Here is a 14,753-nt window from a genome sequence, read left to right on the forward strand (position 1 = left end):
GTGTCTGTGACGAGGAAAATTGATTTCCCCTCTAATTATTTGTAGATGCATGTATTGATCAAAATAATGGTTTTTAGTTGTAGTAGTTAAGCAAACAAATGGTATATATATCTAGATTTTCTATATTAAGTTTAGGGCCTATGGCTTGAAATTTAGGATGGATCAAACAAACAATATCGATAAACTTAATGCTAAGAAGCAATTTCGAAATCAAAAGGCAAGAAAAAGATATACATTATTACCGGTGAAAGGAAAAGATAAAATACGACAAAAACAACGAAAAATAATCGTAAAGTATAGAAAATACAAATCTATTCTGTTGAAACAACTGAACAAAACAATGGTCCTGATTGGACAATCCAATTAACTTTGTTTGAAAGATTAAATGTAAGGAAAAATGATACATATGATAACACCATCAGCTTCCATCTATATTAGCCATTGAAAAGGAAAGTAGGGGACTATGCCAACAACCTCTGGTTATTATTTGATGCAAATTATGTGATGCCAAGTTATTTAACCACACCATAGGTTTCAATCTCCACGCTTTGCGTGGGACTTCCTTCTAGTGTTTACTATATTCGGGACAATTCTTCATCAAAGTATGCTCATTGGAGTTTTGCTGCACTATCATGAAGGGTGTGGAAGAGGATGAGCTTCTGCGACAGATGACCGGCGTCTCTGCAGCGGAAATTCAAAGGGTAAAACTTTCACGCGTCGCATTCAATGATCTCCACAATCAACCCCATTCTTACTATCAGGAATTTTATCTGTATTTCCGTTGTGAAAATTGAAAATGAATGCAGGGACATTGGTGCTTTTGTCTCCTGTTTCATTATCAATTTTAGGATCTCTCCTTCAATGGTCTCTCAGGCACAGAGAGCAGAAAGAAATGCATCAGATTTGACGGGTTTCGTGAGAAAAAGAATGGAATTTCTGGATTTGGATTAGTCACGCGATCTTATCCTACGAGGATGCCAGGAGGTATGCATTTAGAAGATAACCTCCTTATTATAGAGGGATACATGTCTTGGTAGGAGGATCTCAAAGCCAAGTGCACAGAAGAATAGCAATAAGATCAATTTAACCATCTGACAGTGAAAGAAAACAAGCAGATTTAAGAAATATATCACCCCAAGACCTAATTCATTGCTAGCAGTGATGGAAAAGAGCCTGTAAACTCAAATTTAATCGCTTCATGATGTAAATGTGGTTGGATTTCATTCATTTTTGTCTACAAAATACACAAAAACGAGCCAGTAGCTCTATACAATCAATGGAAAAAATATTACTGATGACTTGTATAGTCGTTGCTGAAACAGTCGTGCCACAATTTATTCAGTCTGTTTTCTTGTAATTAAGCTCCACAAGGATTATTTGCATGAGAAGCATAAAGGCGAGAGCCACAAACTTTCAGAACAAACATATACGACTCAGTCAGGGAAAGTGAGCAAAGAAATTATGGACTCGTAGTCTGGAAAACGTGAAACGAGCTCAGAACGTTTTGCCAGCTCAAAATCCTCAAACTGAAATGCTGGAGCGCAGGTGCATCCTACAAGAGAAAAGTGGTTCTCGAAATCCCTAGCTGGATTTTTAACTGCCTTCATGTCATTCGAAATCCTAATGTCCTTGGTTGGGAACGAACCAAACCAGACATTTGGAGGAACCGTGTACTGCACTCGTTGATCACCAGCAACTGGATCAGGACCAATGCAGGTCAGCTTGATACTGCCATCCTCGTCATTCAATTCGAACACCTGGAACAATTAACGTTGACAACCAAAGGATGGGGAAACACTACATAGCCTCTAATTTAATGGGAAGAAAAAAGATTTTGTTGATATGGATGTTTGTGAGGTAGATTATGAGGAAGCAAGATTACCACTGAAGCCTCCACTATGAGCCCACCCTCTTCCCATTCCTCCCCAACCAAAACATGATGCCCTTTGAAAGGTATACATATACATATACATACATACATACAAACACACACACACACACACACACATGCATGCATACATATATTAAGTACAGCAGAAAGCCACAGGAAGCTTTCTGCCTTTCATGATATCAAGGGAGGAAAAATGAATTTGGACAAGAAAGCTTGCTCAGATATCAAGTTGGAGACAAACTTAGTTCAACTTCTGTTGGAATCATCACAAAACTTCGTTACTCTTGACTCGATAAAACTTTTCTGACCAACAAATTACATGTGGAAATGAGATTCATTTGAAAGATTGGTCAATGACAGAAAGTTTTGTTTGTGATGATCTAGCCAAGTTTGACAAGTTCCAGCCAAAAGCAGTCAAACAGCATGAAATATTAAAGCCAATTATTGCAAAGAAAATACACAATTTAAACTCACTGAAAGAGGCTCCCCAACGTAAAAGTGCCAAGTTTCTGCACATGGAATTCTGTGAAGGTGAGACACACTGCCTGAAGGCAGCAAGAAGTATATGCAGGTACTGATAGGGCGATCAACCTTGTCTGTCAAGAAACCAAAATAAGGATTCTGGACGAGAAACTGGATAAACAAAGCCATGTGGCAAGACTAGTTGACATTTCAGAGTTTGATTTAGCTAAGCCACTATATGCATGTGGAACTATCTGAAACAGACTCTAACCCTCCATCTCCATCTAGTGGGGGAGCATGAAATTTTCTTTACTCGGGGCACAATTTACATTGCTCCTAAAAATACATTTTTATCTTGTTCATAACTCACACTCATAACATTATTGGATTCGGTTTTCCTAATTTCAAAGTTGGCATCATTTTAACTCCACTTTATTTTGAAAGCTGTTACACGAAATAGGCTAAGTAGACACAACAAATTCATACATATTCAATATTATAGAATTGAAAACAGATGCATTTATACTATTTATGTTTGGTACCTAAAATTTGTTTAAAAAATGTTTACATACAATACTAATGTTTAAAAATTAATTACATGCAACATTAAAATATGATGACCAAGACATAAGAAAATAAACAAAGTGCAATGTTTTATATTTTATCTAAATGTGTATTAAATTCAGTAAATTGTGAAAGTTAAAGGACTACGGTTTAATTTTTGTTAAGTTCAACATTCATTTACACAGAATTGAAATAACATGCTCATGAAATCTAAGGAAAAGTTATGAGAAGTTATGGATAATACTATAAATTTATAATGAATGTTAGTATTTCTTTGATGTACTCAAGTGGGGGCACAAGCCATAACTGAATTAAATTTTTCAAGTTTATACTTAACATAATTGGTCAGTGGGGACGCTCTCAGTTCAAAGATAACAACAAAGTATAGAAACGACAGAGCACCCCTCTGGAACCAACCTCACAAAGAGCACAGGAAACTCACAGCTCCTTCATCCTTAAATTCATGGAGCACCATAACCAGTGACGGAGGAAGAGGAATCTCCAAATTTCTCTTTATCTATGAAATATTCCATTACTGGTGCTAATATGTTAAATTTGAACCGGATTTTATAAATTTTGGAGGTTTCAGTCAAATTACACCCTCGTTGAGTTAGCATTACAGTTGTATTCAAGCTCAAACAATCATCACATGAAAACATCATAATTTTGACTTATACTTTAAAGCTGACCATCGGGGTTCTTCTATTTCTTCTTTTCTTGGCTTCGGCAAAATTTTCCGACTCCTGATTTTACAGGAAGACGAGCAATATCATACTAATATACATTCATTAGCACCAATATATTGTGCTGCAAAAATTATGTGACCTGTAAACGACAAAATCTACCAAGTTGCTGCAGCAATAAAGTAGTCATTCAAAAAACAAAATAAAGATCGCCAAATTCAGTCCACAATCAAGATATTAGTGTTGCAGGGACTAAAAATGACGCATATCAGAATAAACAGGGACAAGACCAACAACCCAGGAGTGAAAAGGGGCAGAGAAGATTTACAGCGAGAGGGAAGTTGAGACTTGGAGAGAATGATGGAGGAGTCCCTCATGGTTTCAGAGTAAAATCCACCTTCCGGGTGGGGCTTTAGATTCAGCTTTGCTACGATCTTTGAAGTTGTAGCCATCTTTTCTCCAGCCTTCCTCTGTACTTTTTTTTCACGGTGCAAACCCTTAGAAGTAGACCAGCCTGCCAAACCAGGATGTTGCGGCATTTTCTTTTTCATGATTTAAATATTGGTATATCCTGCCTCTCATATCAATTTCGTTTCTGCAAGAGCACCAATTTTACATGATGATTTTCTACGCGTAACTTATACTGTGCATATATGAGAATTGAAGGTTATAGCATAACTGGATTAGTATTATGCATATAGCAAAAATTAAATGCAAACATATTTGTTTCTATATAATTCTCAAAATCTTTTGAATCTACAACTCAACTCAACTAATAAGGCCATCTGCAAATAATTTCCGATGTGAAAACAAAGAGCCACCTATATGGCGTGTGTACTATTAAAAATGATCGTTGTGATCCACAATCTTTTGGATCGTATACAATTTTATCCATAATTATGTGTTACTGCATACCATTTCAGGTGCTATAGTTTCTTTTTCCCTATTCATGTTTTTTTTTTTTTTTTGTTTCAGATGAAGACTTGCACTGCACAAAACTGATTCCATTCGGGTATCCTAATTTTCCTTTTAAAGTTCTATATTGATTTTATTTTGTAAAAGTAAGAGTTTAAATTACTAAAGGACAAAATTAGATACGACCTTGAAAATAATTAGAAACGATCAATTTCATCGATTCACATGCCACGCACATTACTAACTCCGCTAGATATTTTTCGTTACTAGATTGGTTTTTTTTTTTCCTTTTTTTAGAATAAAAATAAGTGACTAAAATGATTGCGATAAGGAACAAAATTGACCAAAACCCCATAGCCGAGAGACCAAAATGGCCAATTTCTCTTTAGACGAATGTCCTCCATTTGACACGGTGTAACAAGCAGCAGAAACACTTGACGCCTAATTGCAAGAGCATTGGATTACAGCAGCGTACATTACACGATACTTGCAAGAATCACTACCACTCAGAAGCATTTCAAGATTCACTTGCCCTTCCGAATCTCCAACATTGAGGAACTTCCAACAAAAATAGTTTATTATTGTTGCTGGATCACTACCAACTTTGCAAGGAAGAACGGTACTTTCTATTATTGTAGCACGCAGTGTCAATAAGAAAAGGTTCCTAAGGTAGAATATCTCCGAAGCTCCTCCCTTAGCTCCCTACGTATTTCCACCCTGGAAAACTCGCTTCATTAGTCCTTGCAAAGAGCCTCCCATTCCTGCACTAACTGCTTCTGCAAGATACTTAGCCTGAAAGACCAAAATTTACAAAATTCAGCTAAATCTTGCACTAACATAAAAAGGTTTAAGACACAAACTTAGAAACACTCTCAAAAGTGACCTCCTGAACACTCTTTTTTAAATCAAAGGCATCTCTTATTCGTCCCCCCAGGAATGACCATGTATCGCGAAAATCTGTCAAAACAGAGGAAAAAAAAAAATGAAACTATTATCAGTATCTAGTATAAAAGCACAGTCTCAAGCTTCAAACCACATTTGCAACTATTTAGGAAACTAAGCAATGAGACACATGAACCAGTAAAATGGCCACCATATGTTTACATTAAGATAGTATCCCAGGGAATAGATATTGTATGAACGATGAAATTAGAAGTATATTTCTTAGGATTTCCTTTCTTGACTGGGAAGAGGTGGTTTTGCAAGACAGAGATCCAGGTTTTAACATGGCAAAGAAAGTCTGACATTGTGCAAAATTATCCAGTTCAATAAGAATAGTTTTCTAAAATATAGTCATACCTGGGGAAGCATCAGTTAACATGTACAGCTCAGTTGTGGAGTATATCCCACCAAGAACCATGCGCTTGACATACCAATCAACATCAGTGGAGTCATCACCAGCAGCATGCCAAATCTCATCCATCAGCATTGCTCGCTGCTTGAAACCTGTTGGGATATTTGCAGGTTGAGCCTGAGCCAATTACATGTTAGAATCTCTAGCGTCACTATATCATGCATAAAGATTCCTAATAGGGAATGGATTCATACCTGTATGCTCAGGGCTTGAGGCCATTTTGATACGTAAGGAGCCTGCATTTCCAATCTAATTCGGACAAGCTTTGCAACACGTGCGCTAGGTATCAAATCTTTCAAATCCTCTCCCGAGTCAATTACATCAATAAGTCTTTGCAGGCACTCATCCATGAAAAACTGAACATACAGATGATTGGAGGAAGCAAAAGACAAGGTGGTTAGAATGCATTTGGAGCCTAAATTAGTTCAGATTAACAAACATAAAGGTATTTGGGGAAAAAAATTACAGAATAATTAAAACACTCCTTCAAACATGCGTTCTCATCAAGCAAAAATGCCAGGGAATTGAATACAAGAAAAAAAAAAAAAGGACTTCAGCTATTCAAACGTTCAAAAGACACCAATGCTAGTATCCCAAAAAGGTTGCCGAAGTTTCTACAGGAAATAAGGAAAAAGGCTTGCGCAAATGCTAACTCAATGTGGTTCCAGCTAAATCATTCTCATTTGGAACACATTTACTACGCTACAAAAATCTAATGCAGAATATAACAAGTCTCTAGGAAAAGCTTATGTTTCATTTTTATGCTCATATAACTATTAGGCCAGTAGATGAACATTTGCAACTTAATAGGCAATAATCTTCAGTCAACAGCTACTCCAATTGTATGCCTATAACATCCGCTTGCAAACTCTGTCTAGACGGCCAAAATGCTGGTTACCATAACAATAACACAATCAAAGACCACCAGTTTCATCACATTACTTAAATACTTCCATTTACAGCAGCATTGAACAAAGCAATGGATACTTAAAAGCTAGTGTTATAAAGTAACGATGATTATACCTCCACTAGAGCAGCATCTTTTCGCGGAAATGATCCAACAATGGAAGGAGACACCCCAACCTCCCTGGCTCCTGCTATCAAAGCTGCTTCCGTCCATCCCAGTCTAATCTGCACAACCCATTTCACCAGCAGAGCATATAAAAGCCGCAAAATTAGAACAATGACCATATAAATCATGTGGGAAAACAAATTATCAAATTTAACTTGATTTAGACATGAATAGAGGCGAATTTCTTCGTTAATGTATTTGCCCCAAGAAGCTCAAATGTTTAATAAAGTCAAAGAGCATCAATATCTACAGAAATATACGCACGTATATAATTAATTAATTATGCATATCAGAAGAAAATAGAAAAGGGGGGAGAAGTGCTAACCACGTGATGGAGGGACGCGTGAAGCACGCGCGCTTGTTCATCCAGGTACTGAGTTCTTCCCGGTCGCGAGGTCCTCGAACCCTGTCCGTCATGATCATGTTCACGCGCTTTCTCATCGTCATTCAATCCCGCCATCGTCGCTGTGGATGATGATGAAGACGACGAGGCATGGTCAAAATGTCTATTGTTTTTATTGGGAGTTGTTTCGGAGGCTGCTGACTTAAGAAACCGAGGCTTGTTATTTACAATTGAAATTCCTTGAATCGAATGATTAGTAACTTTCCGGAGACGGCATAACGCCGGCAACAACCGCTTCGCCGCCGATCGGTACATGGCCAAGTTGCCGTAGTTGGGGCTCTGGTCACTGACCTCGTTACTTGGCGCGGTCAATATGCCTTTTCCCCTTTTTATTTTTTGGCTTTTTCAAAAAAAACATCTATAATTAGGTTAATGGCGCCACGTAGATTTCTAGTTTGGTGGCCACCTGTACTTTTTTTTTTCTTTTTTTAAGGGATAATTGCAGAAACCTCCCCTGAGGTTTCTGACATTTGCACTGACCTCCCCTGTGATTTAAAAAATTACATTGACCTCCCCTGAGGTTACTAATCCTTTGCAAATTTAGTCCAAACGATTAAAATATTATTTTAGGGAGTGAAATTAGAATTTTGTACTAGATTTGCCCTTTGTGCTACATATTCAATGAATGACAAAGTATTATAAATCAATTAACAATTAATAAATTTTAAGGAGTATAATTTATGGACAAACACGTATTACTCATTTAAAATACCAGCTCTTTACGAGTATTTTACTTTCAAATATTTAATTTATGATAAATATATCAATATTTGTAAGTAAAATTCAAAAATTATTATAGTAATATTCTTGCAAAAAGAAAATCGATAGGTTATTTATTTAATAAAAATTAAATATTTAAAAAAAATGACCCATAAAGTATTATTTTTTATGACTTTCATCCATTACACGAGTAAAGTATTTGCTCTTTATGTACATTTTATTTATATTAAAAACATAAATATTTGTAACTAAAATTGAAAAAGTGTTATATTAATATTTTTACGGAAGAGAGATTGGTAAGTTTTGTATTTAAAAAAAATTAAATATTTGAAAGTAAATACAAATTTGTATTTGAGCGTAAATATTTGTATTAAATTAAATATTTAAAAGTAAAGTACCCTTAAAGAACCGTTACTTTAAATAGGATTTTCAATAGATTAGCATAACCAATTAGTACCATTTGAAAAATGAATGAGCACAATATATTCAGCACCGCTATCTCAAGCTAAGTGGAATTAGATTTAAACCTGAAGCAGAAGTTCAGAGGATCTTGTGCTTCTCAAAAAGTCTGCGCATATAGATAACGAAAAAAAAAACAGGGACCAAATAGTGAAAACTGAAATGGAATCATGTGCTGGAAGAGTGTGCATGCGGAAGTCCGGTAGGTAGGTCAAACACCTATCAACTACTTGCATGCTAAGAACTGTTTAAGGTTGATGTACTTTATTAAAAAGTATTTAATTAATACAAATTTTATCACAGTATTTATTAATTATTTATCATATTGTTTGGGTGTACACTTATACGAGTATTTTTTATTTGATAATTTATAAATTTCAATTTTTATTTATATGAGTAATTAAATGTTTGAAAGTAAAATACCCATAAAGAGCCGTTACTTTAAATAAGTAATACATATTTGTCTATAAACTATACTCCTTAAAGTTTATTAATTGTTTATAAATTTATAGTATTTTGTCATTCATTGGACATGTAGTACAAATGACAAATTTGGTAAAAAATTCTAATTTCACTCCCTAAAACAATATTTTAATCATTTGGACTGAATTTGCAAAGGATTAGTAACTTCAGGGAAGGTCAATGTAATTTTTCAAATTACAGAGGAGGTCAGTGCAAATGTCAGAAACCTCAGGGGAGGTTTCTGCAATTATCCCTTTTTTAAATGAAAGTAGGAGGTAGGATGTGCAACTTGATCCGGTAATCCGAAAAATCTGATCCGAATTAGAGGATATTTGATCCGGTGAATCATATGCGGATCAGATCATATCCAAGTCAAGGTGTTTTTTTGTGATTCATGGATATCCGATCCAATCTGCATGTATTTTTTATTTTTTAGAATTTTTTATACATTAAATCCACTAATTTATAATTGTTCTATCTGTTGTTTCTTATTTTTATTTTTATGTAGTGTTCCAAAAAAGGCTTTTTTGTATATGATGTTAAATTTTTTAAACATATTGTCAAATCATTTGTGAATAAAAAATTATAGATGAAATATTTAATCTTATTTGTTTGAATCAAAATAAGAAAAAATTGTGGAAGTTGCTTTATATTGCAACAGAAAAAGATCAATTTTTACTAAAAGCTCTTTTATGTGATTAAAAACTCATGTGTGACTACAACATATCATTTATATGATGATATTTTTGAAATTCCAATACATTTAAATTTCATTTTATCTTTGGAATTTTTAGTTTTTTTAAAAAAATTTTAAAAATCGAATATAGATAGTGGATCCGGATATAGATAGTGGATCCAATACATCACAAAATGACTTACCCAAATTTTATGGACCGGATCAATATTTTGGTTCATAGCCGGCCCTTGAACCCCACTAAAGAGAGCGTAAGTGCGAGACATTCAATTTAAAATCTCTCATTTATACTCTTTTTTTCCTACCACCCAACCCATCCCTATCCTAATCTATTTTGTGTTTCCGCCACTAGCCAGTGAGGATTTTCTTTAATTTTTTTTCCCTGCTTTCTTGGTTTGCTGGTGACTGGTGAGAGCATATACATTGCATTTTTCTCCCCAGAAAAATTGTGATGATTATACTATTCACTGAGAATAGGGCAGAGAATTATGGTTTTGCTTCAAGATTATAGTTTTGAAAAATGAGCTGTAATCCAGGAAACTGCAAAAGATGAAGCCAAGGACGTGAGTCGAAGAGAAATGGAGTACTGTTAATCATGTTCAAGTTGCAAAAAAGGAGTACTGTACAAAAAGCAAAAAAGTGGGTTGAAAACGCATATAAGTTGGGATCAAACTCCCTCTGTTTGTTACTAAAAACTCTACAAAGGATGCCACATTCTTTTCAAGATGCACAGAACCAGCATCTCCACATAAAAAGCCATCAGACAAGAGCTCATCACATTCCCTGGCAGCTTTCTTTTACAAAGCTCTCAAGCATTTCTTTTGTTGCTTGGGCAGCTCAAACAAACACCAGCATAAGAACTGAAAGCATTTCACCGTTTGGTGATTGGCACCTTCCCTCTAACCATATCTTCCTACAAAGCCTCTGGATAATCTAATCTACCATCCTGAAAATTTGTTCACTGCGTCAATCAAACTTGTATTTGTTCTATCCTCCTTATAGCTTCCCTCAGGTCGATTCGCTTATCGGGTTCACTTTCAGTACAAGCAGCCCCAAGATGGAGAAGCTTTTCCATCTCTGCAAGGGAACCTGTTGCATTGGCTATCTCTGGATCAATCAACTCTACTTCTCTGGACTCAGCAATAGCTGAGTTGACCCATTGTACAAGGTCTGTTCCACCCTTTTGATTGTTCAGATATTGGGAAGGAAACTTCCCTGTTAGAATTTCTAGAATGATTATTCCAAGACAGTAGACGTCACTTTTAGGTGTCAGTTGCTGGTATAGTATGGCTTCTGGAGATTTATACGCGAACAACGATTGTGCAGTCTGCGTGTTGCTAATTAGTGGAAAGAAAGCGTAGTCTGTGAGGAGTGGTTCATAACTCGAAGAAAGCAGAATGTTGGAAGACTTGAGGTTCCCGTGAGGCAGCTCGTAGGAGGCAAATTCAGAATGGAGAAATCCCAATCCTTGCGCAACTCCCTGGATGATTTTCAAGCGAATAGGCCAATTCAGTTCAGCATGAGAAGTGCCGCGATCACCTGAGGAAGCAGTGGAACTTTGTTGCAAAAGTAATCCTAATTTCTTGAAAAAGAAAAAGAGAACGAACTTGCAGGTGACAGCAGTAGTTGATTATCAAGAGAATTTAGTTCATACTAAGAACAGTCGTCGCTTAAAACATCGAAATCCAGAGTAATTTGTAAGCTTTTAAGGTGCAGTTTGAATTAATTCAACTCATGCAGCTGTCTGGCTTCTTTATATGCATCCTTCTGAAAGCACGTGTCTTTGAATCGGTTGTAATCATGAAATCTACTCTTCTAAATTCTTAAAAGCATGCAGAAATCTTTTGGAAAACAAGTTTCCAGCATGACATCATTTATATCTGAGAGAGATATCCATAATATTTGCTTTTTTCCCCCCATTTTTCCATGCATTGAAACATGTTTTGCCTAGCAGAACTAAAATTCCAATGCACATAAGGCTAGCATTTTACTAGATTTTAACTTTTTTCCCCCACAGCCGATGCTCATAGCAAGAAACTTTATAAATATTTAAATGATGACTGTCAAAGGAATTAAACTAAAAATCCTCGTACCATGCAAGAGATACAATAAGCTGCCTTTGGGAATGAATTCAGACACCAAAAGCTTCTCATCCTTTCTGTAATGGTAGGCCAATGGTGGTAAAATATTCTGGTGCCTCAAGTTGCCAAGCCGTCTGATCTCAGAATCAAAGGCATCCTTGCTCAACTTGTTCATCTCTCTCATCCTCTTTACCACGACAGACACCCCATTTCCCATTAACGCCTTGTAGGCTGACCCTAATCCCCCATTTCCAAGTACCTCTGCAGCTGCCTTCATCAAGTCTTGCAAACCAAATGTACCTTTTGCATCATTAACCACCACAAGATCACCAACAGACTTCCCATGATGGGAGCTTTTCCTCGAGTGGAATGAATCATTTCCCCTTCTGGAGCTTGTGCTCCTCCTGTTTGAACTGGGAACGCGCACTTCCACTATGTCATCAATATTTTCTTTCGCCAGCACATCGAAGTGATCCTCCTTCTGCTTGGCCTTGAAAAAAATAGTCATCAACAGGAGGGCGACCACAACCCCCAAAATCACCCATTTTGTGCCTGATCCTTCAGAATCATCGTCAGTACCACTTGGAGACATTTCATCCGGTGGGGTTTGGCTGCAGTCCTTTTGCAAAACAGTCCCACAAACCCCAGGATTTCCCTCAAAAGACTTTGCACCGAATCTTGACATGCCTTGAGGGATTTCACCCTCTAATTTATTATTTGCTAAACTAAGGTTTGATAGAGAATTCTGGTCTATTAATGGAACAGGACCTGAAAATTCATTCCTTTCCAAGTTGAGCTCAGCGAGATTCTGTAATTGGCCTAATGATGCCGGGATATTTCCTGAAAACTTGTTTTCTGCAAGCCAAACTTTCCTTAAGGACCCCATTTGTGAAAAGAAATCTGATGGAATTTCACCTGAAAATTGATTGCCTTGAATAAAGAGAGCCCTCAAACCACCTAGCTTGTTGAAAGGTGGTATTGGGCCTGAGAAATTATTATAGGCGAGTGTGAGGCTTCTAAGGTTCTCGAGCTTAGATAAATATTCAACATCAATATCTCCAGAGAGACCAATACCCTGGAGTCTGATGGTTTGGACGGTTTCTTCATGACATACAACGCCTTTCCATGTCTTACCCGCGGCACAGGGTGATGTGCCTTTTATCCATGAAGAATCTATAGCTGCAGTGTTTCTTAATGAATCTTTGAAACCAAAAAGAGCTTCATCATCTTTTAGGGAAGTAGAAACAGGTGACAGAAACAGAATCAGGAAGAGAGAAAGGAGTTGAGAAGGGAGACGGCGAACAGCAGTCATTTTTATGATTAAACAAAAAGTTGACACCTCCCAGAAGAAATGTGCCGCTGTTCGGAGAGATTGGAATTCTCTGAATTTTTGCATGGGAGGTGTTTTGCTTAGCTTTGATTGTTTTGGACCTGAAATGGTGAGTCATGGTGTGATGTGGTTGTGCTGTGAGTTTTACAAAAGATTGGTGATGGAGCTAGCAGCTCCTCGTAATGAGAAAATTCCAAGAATAGACTCAGATTTTGGGGTACGAAAGAGAGGTGAACCTTGCATTGACCTTTTCAGCGTTTTGGGAGACCTTTTCGGGCCATAACGAGGCAAAGTTTGTCTAAACTCCCAAAAATCGGGGTTGATCAACTTTGGTACATACTACCAACAACGCTGACAAGGGGCAGAACTGTACAACTGTAATCACCTAGACTAGATGGTAGTTTGGAGTAAATCAAGACGGATTGACTGAAACTTTCCACTAAATCAAGAACACCATCAAATTCAGAAGAAAAATGGCACTGGAACTGGACAGAGGTATATATCAACCAGGAGGAGAAATTGCGCTCTGCCAGAGTTGGGATATATATACATCTCTCGCAGGAAAATCAGTGAATCTGTTAATCATGGCATTCATGAATCATCTGAAAGATCTTATGATTGGCTCCTGGTAGATGCAATATAAGAAATTGCTTCCTTTAGTAACATGACCGTCACTGTATGTTGCAATAGCAAAAGTTGAGCTCCTGGTGTATGGATTGGAGATCTCTAAGATAACAGCTAATTTTGCATTTCTCCCTCTGCAATTTGCACATGGCTTTTCTGCTGCAAAATGGTACAAATTACTAATATGGCGCAGGTAAAAGTAAAACTTCTGTCTGGAATTCTGGATATCTTGCTAGTTTGCATGATGTGGGCAATCTAATATTGCATAGGCTTGTCATATGCTGACAATCCAACACCCCTTATTTCCTGAGCCCCATGTCTCTGCCTGGCTCAGGCACTGGGGCTTCCCATTGGCTGATTCGAGTGTTTTGGATATGAGTCCAGCATTGTTCCAAGCTGCTGTTCCAGTATTTCCCTTCTCTTTTTTATTACGGAAGATTGAAGTGCAGCAGCATGATGAAATCAGCTCAATAGCTCCTCTTTAGCCACCTTCATCCTAAGTCTCAACTCCCAATACATCATTCATCTCCTTCTTTGTCATAGCAGTGTATTCTCTGACACTCCACATGATAGAAGCAATAAGATGTTTTGCCTCCATTTGTACTCATCGTCTTCAACAGCCTCCTTGAAGGCACAGAATCCTCTTCAGTAATTTTAATCCCTGAAAGCCCCGTACTAGCCAGATGCCTCCTATAGTCCTATTATTATTTGGGTTTGTCTCAAGCCATTATCATCCCCACTCTTCTTTGATGGCAACAAACTCTAGGCATTGTGCAATAGCTAGCATCACAAAAACAAGACTAGAAGAATTGTTGGTCCTTACAGCAGAAGATGTTGGTCCTTACAGCAGAAGATGGATTCTATGTTTAATGTATACGATTAATATAGAACAAAAAAAAGTGATACTGCTAACTTGGGCGTTGAGTTGGAGATCAATTTGAATGCAATCGCACAAGATTGGTCATCTAATAAACTGCATGTGTTATCGCTTCCGATGGACAAACTGAGATCTGATTGACCAAATTTATTCCAGACTCGA

The 14,753-nt window shown here is 37.0% G+C and overlaps 3 protein-coding genes and 1 long non-coding RNA gene across 4 annotated transcripts; 1 reads left to right on the top strand and 3 right to left on the bottom strand.

Annotated features, from left to right (window-relative positions):
- Positions 1-1,199: 1,199 nt before the first annotated feature.
- On the bottom strand, positions 1,200-4,242 carry LOC113693978 (uncharacterized). The gene is made up of 3 exons (XM_027212798.2): positions 3,929-4,242; positions 2,366-2,487; positions 1,200-1,757 (listed from the first exon to the last, which is right to left on the bottom strand). Exons 1-3 carry the CDS (start codon positions 4,149-4,151, stop codon positions 1,434-1,436), a joined length of 669 nt encoding a protein of 222 aa, XP_027068599.1. The 5' UTR covers positions 4,152-4,242; the 3' UTR covers positions 1,200-1,433.
- A 612-nt stretch (positions 4,243-4,854) lies between these two features.
- On the bottom strand, positions 4,855-7,706 carry LOC140008456 (uncharacterized). Its single transcript, XM_072052868.1, has 6 exons — positions 7,267-7,706; positions 6,893-7,000; positions 6,064-6,225; positions 5,815-5,986; positions 5,399-5,472; positions 4,855-5,307 (listed from the first exon to the last, which is right to left on the bottom strand). Exons 1-6 carry the CDS (start codon positions 7,597-7,599, stop codon positions 5,218-5,220), a joined length of 939 nt encoding a protein of 312 aa, XP_071908969.1. The 5' UTR covers positions 7,600-7,706; the 3' UTR covers positions 4,855-5,217.
- A 2,543-nt stretch (positions 7,707-10,249) lies between these two features.
- Positions 10,250-14,646, bottom strand: LOC140008457 (pollen receptor-like kinase 3). Its single transcript, XM_072052869.1, has 2 exons — positions 11,773-14,646; positions 10,250-11,218 (listed from the first exon to the last, which is right to left on the bottom strand). The coding sequence occupies exons 1-2, from the start codon at positions 13,154-13,156 to the stop codon at positions 10,650-10,652; spliced, it is 1,953 nt and encodes a 650-aa protein (XP_071908970.1). The 5' UTR covers positions 13,157-14,646; the 3' UTR covers positions 10,250-10,649.
- On the top strand, positions 10,732-11,414 carry LOC140008459 (uncharacterized). The gene is made up of 2 exons (XR_011815832.1): positions 10,732-10,847; positions 11,006-11,414. It is a non-coding gene; the product is annotated as an uncharacterized lncRNA (long non-coding RNA).
- Positions 14,647-14,753: the final 107 nt, after the last annotated feature.

Source organism: Coffea arabica, chromosome 6c (assembly GCF_036785885.1).
Source record: "Coffea arabica cultivar ET-39 chromosome 6c, Coffea Arabica ET-39 HiFi, whole genome shotgun sequence".
NCBI lineage: Eukaryota > Viridiplantae > Streptophyta > Magnoliopsida > Gentianales > Rubiaceae > Coffea > Coffea arabica.

Coding starts and splice junctions, on each gene's coding strand:
- LOC113693978 (XM_027212798.2), bottom strand. CDS start 4,151: ATGAAAAAGAAAATGCCGCAACATCCTGGTTTGGCAGGCTGGTCTACT. Junction 2,488..3,928: donor GTCTCAACTTCCCTCTCGCT/GTAAATCTTCTC, acceptor GTTTCTTGACAG/ACAAGGTTGATCGCCCTATC. Junction 1,758..2,365: donor ACGTTGGGGAGCCTCTTTCA/GTGAGTTTAAAT, acceptor TAATTGTTCCAG/GTGTTCGAATTGAATGACGA.
- LOC140008456 (XM_072052868.1), bottom strand. CDS start 7,599: ATGTACCGATCGGCGGCGAAGCGGTTGTTGCCGGCGTTATGCCGTCTC. Junction 7,001..7,266: donor ACGCGTCCCTCCATCACGTG/GTTAGCACTTCT, acceptor TGGGTTGTGCAG/ATTAGACTGGGATGGACGGA. Junction 5,473..5,814: donor GTTAACTGATGCTTCCCCAG/GTATGACTATAT, acceptor CTGTTTTGACAG/ATTTTCGCGATACATGGTCA.
- LOC140008457 (XM_072052869.1), bottom strand. CDS start 13,156: ATGCAAAAATTCAGAGAATTCCAATCTCTCCGAACAGCGGCACATTTC. Junction 11,219..11,772: donor CTTATTGTATCTCTTGCATG/GTACGAGGATTT, acceptor CTGCTTCCTCAG/GTGATCGCGGCACTTCTCAT.